Source organism: Theropithecus gelada, chromosome 7b (genome assembly GCF_003255815.1).
Source record: "Theropithecus gelada isolate Dixy chromosome 7b, Tgel_1.0, whole genome shotgun sequence".
NCBI classification, from domain to species: domain Eukaryota; kingdom Metazoa; phylum Chordata; class Mammalia; order Primates; family Cercopithecidae; genus Theropithecus; species Theropithecus gelada.
Genome location: NC_037675.1, coordinates 29,409,602 through 29,414,234, shown reverse-complemented (window position 1 = coordinate 29,414,234; position 4,633 = coordinate 29,409,602). Strand labels below are relative to the sequence as shown.

At 42.3% G+C, this 4,633-nt stretch overlaps 1 protein-coding gene across 1 annotated transcript; it reads right to left on the bottom strand.

Moving 5' to 3' along the window:
* Window positions 1-1,213: 1,213 nt before the first annotated feature.
* On the bottom strand, window positions 1,214-2,826 carry LOC112628263. Its single transcript, XM_025390916.1, has 2 exons — window positions 2,645-2,826; window positions 1,214-2,606 (listed from the first exon to the last, which is right to left on the bottom strand). Exons 1-2 carry the CDS (start codon window positions 2,668-2,670, stop codon window positions 2,177-2,179), a joined length of 456 nt encoding a protein of 151 aa, XP_025246701.1. The 5' UTR covers window positions 2,671-2,826; the 3' UTR covers window positions 1,214-2,176.
* Between the last annotated feature and the right edge of the window lie 1,807 nt (window positions 2,827-4,633).

Sequence of the window (4,633 nt, the reverse complement as noted above, 5' to 3'; positions counted from 1 at the left end):
TGGCACTAATTAGCCCAGTGATTTCCTTTGTTAGAGCGAGGACAGAGTCCTGGTGTTTTTCCACTTGGTAGGGAACTGCATTATAAGATCCTTTCTGTCCTGGGATCTAGCGGCATTCCTTTTTAAAATGTCCAGTTTTTCCACAATTATAACATTTTCCCACTTTAGGGTTTACTCTTTAGCTCCTCTTAGATTTGTCATCTCCTAATTAGCCATTGCTTCTGAAGGGGGCCAGCCCCTCCACACCTGTGGGTGTTTCTCATCAGGTGGAGACGAGAGACTGAGAAAAGAAATAAGACATGGAGACAAAGTATGGAGGAAGAAAAGTGGGCCCAGGGGACCGGCACTCAACATGCGAGCACCCGCACTGGCTCTGGTCTCTGAGTACCCTCGGTATTTATTGATCATTATTTTTACTATTTTGTTGAAGGGAGTGTGGCAGGACAATAGGGTGATGGTGGGGAGAAGGTCAGCAAGGAAACATGTGAGCAAAGGAATCTGTATTAAGAATAAGTTCAAGGAAAGGTACTGTGTCTGGTTGTGCGCGTAGGCTAGATTTATGTTTCACTTGACACAAACATCTCAATGTAGCAAAGAGTAACAGAGCAGTATTGCTTCCAGCATATCTCACCTCCAGCTATAGGGCAGTTTTCTCCTATCTCAGAATAGAACGAACGGTCTGCTTTACACCAAGACATTCCATTCCCAGGGATGAGGAGGAGACAGAAGGCTTCCTCTTATCTCAACTGCAAAGAGGCCTCCCTCTTTTACTACTCCTCCTCAGCACAGACCCTTCACAGGTGTCGGGCTGGGGGATGTAATGTCTTTCCTTTCCCATGAGGCCATATCTCAGGCTGTCTCAGTGGGGGGAACCTTGTAAAATACCCAGGCTTTCTTGGGCAGAGGTCCCTGCGGCTTTCCGCAGTGCATTGTGTCCCTGGTTAATAGAGAATGGAGAAGAGCGATGACTTTTACCAGGCATACTGCCTGCAAACATATTGCTAACAAGGCACATCCTGCACAGCCCTAAATCCATTAAACCTTGATTCAATACAGCACATGTTTCTGTGAGCACCAGGTTGGGGCTAAAGTTACAGATTAACAGCATCTCAAAGCAGAACAATTTTTCTTAGTGCAGATCAAAATGGAGTTTCTTATATCTTCCTTTTCTACATAGACACAGTAACAATCTAATCCTCTTTTTTTCCCCACAGCTTCAGCTAACATTGAAGAATGATGAAGCTCAGTTCCTACATCCTGACAGGCTCTGAGAAAATTTCCCAAATTTTTTGTACACCTCACAGGTGTCAGTGCATGTTTACAATCCACGTTTGCATTCTCAAAAGTAAAGTTAAGGTTAGCATTTCTGCAGCAGTGGCATGAGAATTTGATGCTTCACTGCCTCTTGTAATCTTGCAAGAAATTGCGCATAGGGATCCTGCAACCCTTGCATAATATGTAAAAGGGATGTACTGGGACTCCCTCTTCTGGAATTGTGGCCCAGGCATGTTTAGCAGCCTGTGCACACTGCTGATATGGTGTCTGGGAGTGCCAGTTGATGTTCCAGGTTTGAATAAGGGCCATTACCCAATAGCATATCCTCTGTAATGTCTCCGTGTCCAGCATCACTGTTCTGTCTAGCCTGGTCTGCACACATTTCTTGCCAATTTAAATTCCACGTCAGATATGTGCTAGCAGACAAGCAAGTTCGCGCCAAATGTTTTACATCAAAGGGTAAAAGATGCATAGCACCAAACACAGATTCTAGCAATCCTGAAGTGAATGGGCTCTGTATGCTATTATTTACTACATTCGCTTATAATTCCTTCAACAGCTTAAACTCTAGTGGAGTGTGTTCATGAGTAAGCTGCTGTGGATTACTTGCATCATTCCTTATGGAAACAGGAAAAGCACAAGACTCTAAGGGCTCTCCAGCTATGGCAGCAGAGTGGAAAATTCTTTGTATTGGGGTCTCTATTTCTGCTACCAAAGGAGGTGGTACTGATGTTTCTGCAATTGGAGGAGGTGGTATAGGCCAATTTTTATCTTCCCTCTTCTGTTTTTTTATTTTCAGTGCTGTGAGTGGGACAACAGATACTTTCAGATTTTTTGACTCAGCCTGCTGTCCTACAGAATAAGAAGGAGATAATGGTAGAAGTACAGTATGAATTAAATTTCAAGTGGGGAAAACAGAAGAATCAACTTTAAGACCCTTTTGGTGAGCCCATTTTACTCCTTCTCCTGCTCTGTCCCAATTTTCCACATCAAGAGTGCCTGCCTGTGGAAACCATGGGTTATGCATAATAACCTCCTGCAGCATCTTAGTTAATGTCTGAGAGCTAACCTGAGCACCAGTTTGTTTCAACGAAACTTTAAGCAACGGCACATAATGCTTTTCTTCAATAGACAAATTCTGCCCCACGTTACCCTGATTCAGAAAACTTCCCGTTCCTAGTACTTCTTTAAAGCACTGCTCCCAGTACCTCTTTAGGGCACTGACCTTATATCCGCTGCCGGTAGACTCGCCCAGGGTCCCCGTTTGCCTTGTCAATTTCAGCTTCTCTGCTCCAGCAGACCTTCTTCGTTCACATCCTCGAAGTCCCTGTGTTTGGATGCCACTTGTCGAAGTCCTCAGAGTCCCTATTCTGGGGCTCCACTTGTTACCTGCATGGACCTTGGGGGACTGAACAAAGGTTGACAAGTGTGGGCATAAAGACACAAGGCAAAAGAGTATGTTTGGAAGGTGGGGTCAGGGAGCACCTTGCCACTAGTGGGTATGGGTCCTGAGCTTTAAACAGCCCTCCGTATTTATTAAGCAAAAGAGATTGCGAGAAGTGGGGGTGGAAGAAGAGGTCAGCTGCTGGGTCCAGAGTAGACTTGCAAGACTGCATTCCTTGAACAATAGCCTCTAGATGTCCAAGTAGATAACCTCAAGGAGCCTGGCGCCAGGGAGTGACCGCCCTCAGCAAACCTCCTTGTGGCATGCAGGCACAGTCGTGAGTTTGCCCATATCCTGCATTCATGATAAACAGTTTGCTGTTGGATCATATAGCCTCCAGTGGAATGCTTGGTCAAGATCCCTTTGGCCTTTTCAGCTTCCAACGGATACGATATCTTGAAGGTAGTATACATAGAATTTCTTCTTAAATATCATGGAGATTCTGACTGTACACTGGTTCCATAAGAAAGATATTGATATGAACTCCGGTTAGATGTCAGTATTACTTAAATCTTTCTGATTTGAAGCACAAAGTAGTTGGCAAAAAATTGGAAGACACACCACATTGGTTCTGCAATCAAGTGTCATGATAAAGAGAAAATTGCTCTCCAGATTATCCTATCACTTGCTGGGAAAGTACTATTAGTTGTCACGTGACATATTGTATAACAGTTTGCTATGTGCATAGAAATTGCTTTTTCTCTGCTCAGATTCCATCTCGACATCTATAATGACTCTTATTCTGCATGCACTAAAACTTGGTAAATACATCTGTTTTCAAATATATCATCATATGTAGCTCTTTCTTTCTTTCTTTCTTCTTTCCTTCCTTCCTTCCTCTTTCTCATTTCTTTCTTCTTTCCTTCCTTTCTTCCTTCCTTTCTTTCTTTCTTTCTTTCTTTCTTTCTTTCTTTCTTTCTTTCTTTCTTTCTTTCTTTCTTTCTTTCTTTCTTTCTTTCTTTCTTTCTTTCTTTCTCTTTCCTTCCTCTGTCCTCCTCTTCTTTTCCTCACCTTCTCTCCTCCTCCTCCTCCTTTCTTTTTTTTTTCGTCTGACATAGTCTCACTCTTTCACTCAGACTGGAGTCCAGTGGCAAAATAAGAGCTCACTGCAGCCTCAAAATCCTAGGCTCAAGTTACTCTCCTGCCTCAGCATCCCAAGTAGCTAGGACTGCATTCATGCACCACCATGCCCAGCTAATTTTTTAATTTTGTAGAAATAGAGTCTCAGTATGTTGCATAGGCTGATGTCCAACTCATGGGCTCAAGTGATCCTCCCACCTTGGCACCAAAGTGCTGGAATTACAGGCACAGCCTCCTCTACCTAACTGTGACTATTATGTTTCATTTTCATGATTTTCTTAACCTTAATTCACTACCTTGAACTAGATATTGTTCAGTAAATTTTTGATTGGGTAACCAGTTTTTGATACATTTAACATTTAATATAATTCAGTCCACATATTCTTTTTAAATTTAGACCACAAAAATGTTATAGTCCTATAATTTTCAATGTCATATTGCTGTTGCTCTCAAATTTTAGTTTGTATCAGGGTACAAGTCCAGAAGAGTTTGCTAAAAAAACCGATTTTGAGGCCCCACCCACATGAAGTTTCTATTCTAGTTCATTCACTGGGTATGGAGTTCGGCTTGGAAATTTGCATTTCCAGCATGTTTCCAGGTGATGCTCATGGGACTGGTCTCAAAGCTATACTTTGAGGATCACTGCCATAAGGGCTTCCATAGGAGCTTTTTGGAGAGAGAGAGAAAGAGAGAGAAAGAGAGAGAGAGAGAGAGAGAGAAGAAAAGGAAAGGAAAGGAAAGAAAAGAAAAGAAAAGAAAAGAAAAGAAAAGAAAAGAAAAGAAAAAGAAAAAGAAAAAGAAAGCTTCCATAGGAATTTCTTGGAAAAAGAACTG

Excerpts from the sequence above, each read along its gene's own strand:
- LOC112628263 (XM_025390916.1), bottom strand. The coding sequence starts at position 2,670 with ATGCAGGTAACAAGTGGAGCCCCAGA. Across the intron at positions 2,607-2,644 it reads GTAACAAGTGGAGCCCCAGA|ACAGGGACTTCGAGGATGTG; the intron begins ATAGGGACTCTG and ends TGGCATCCAAAC.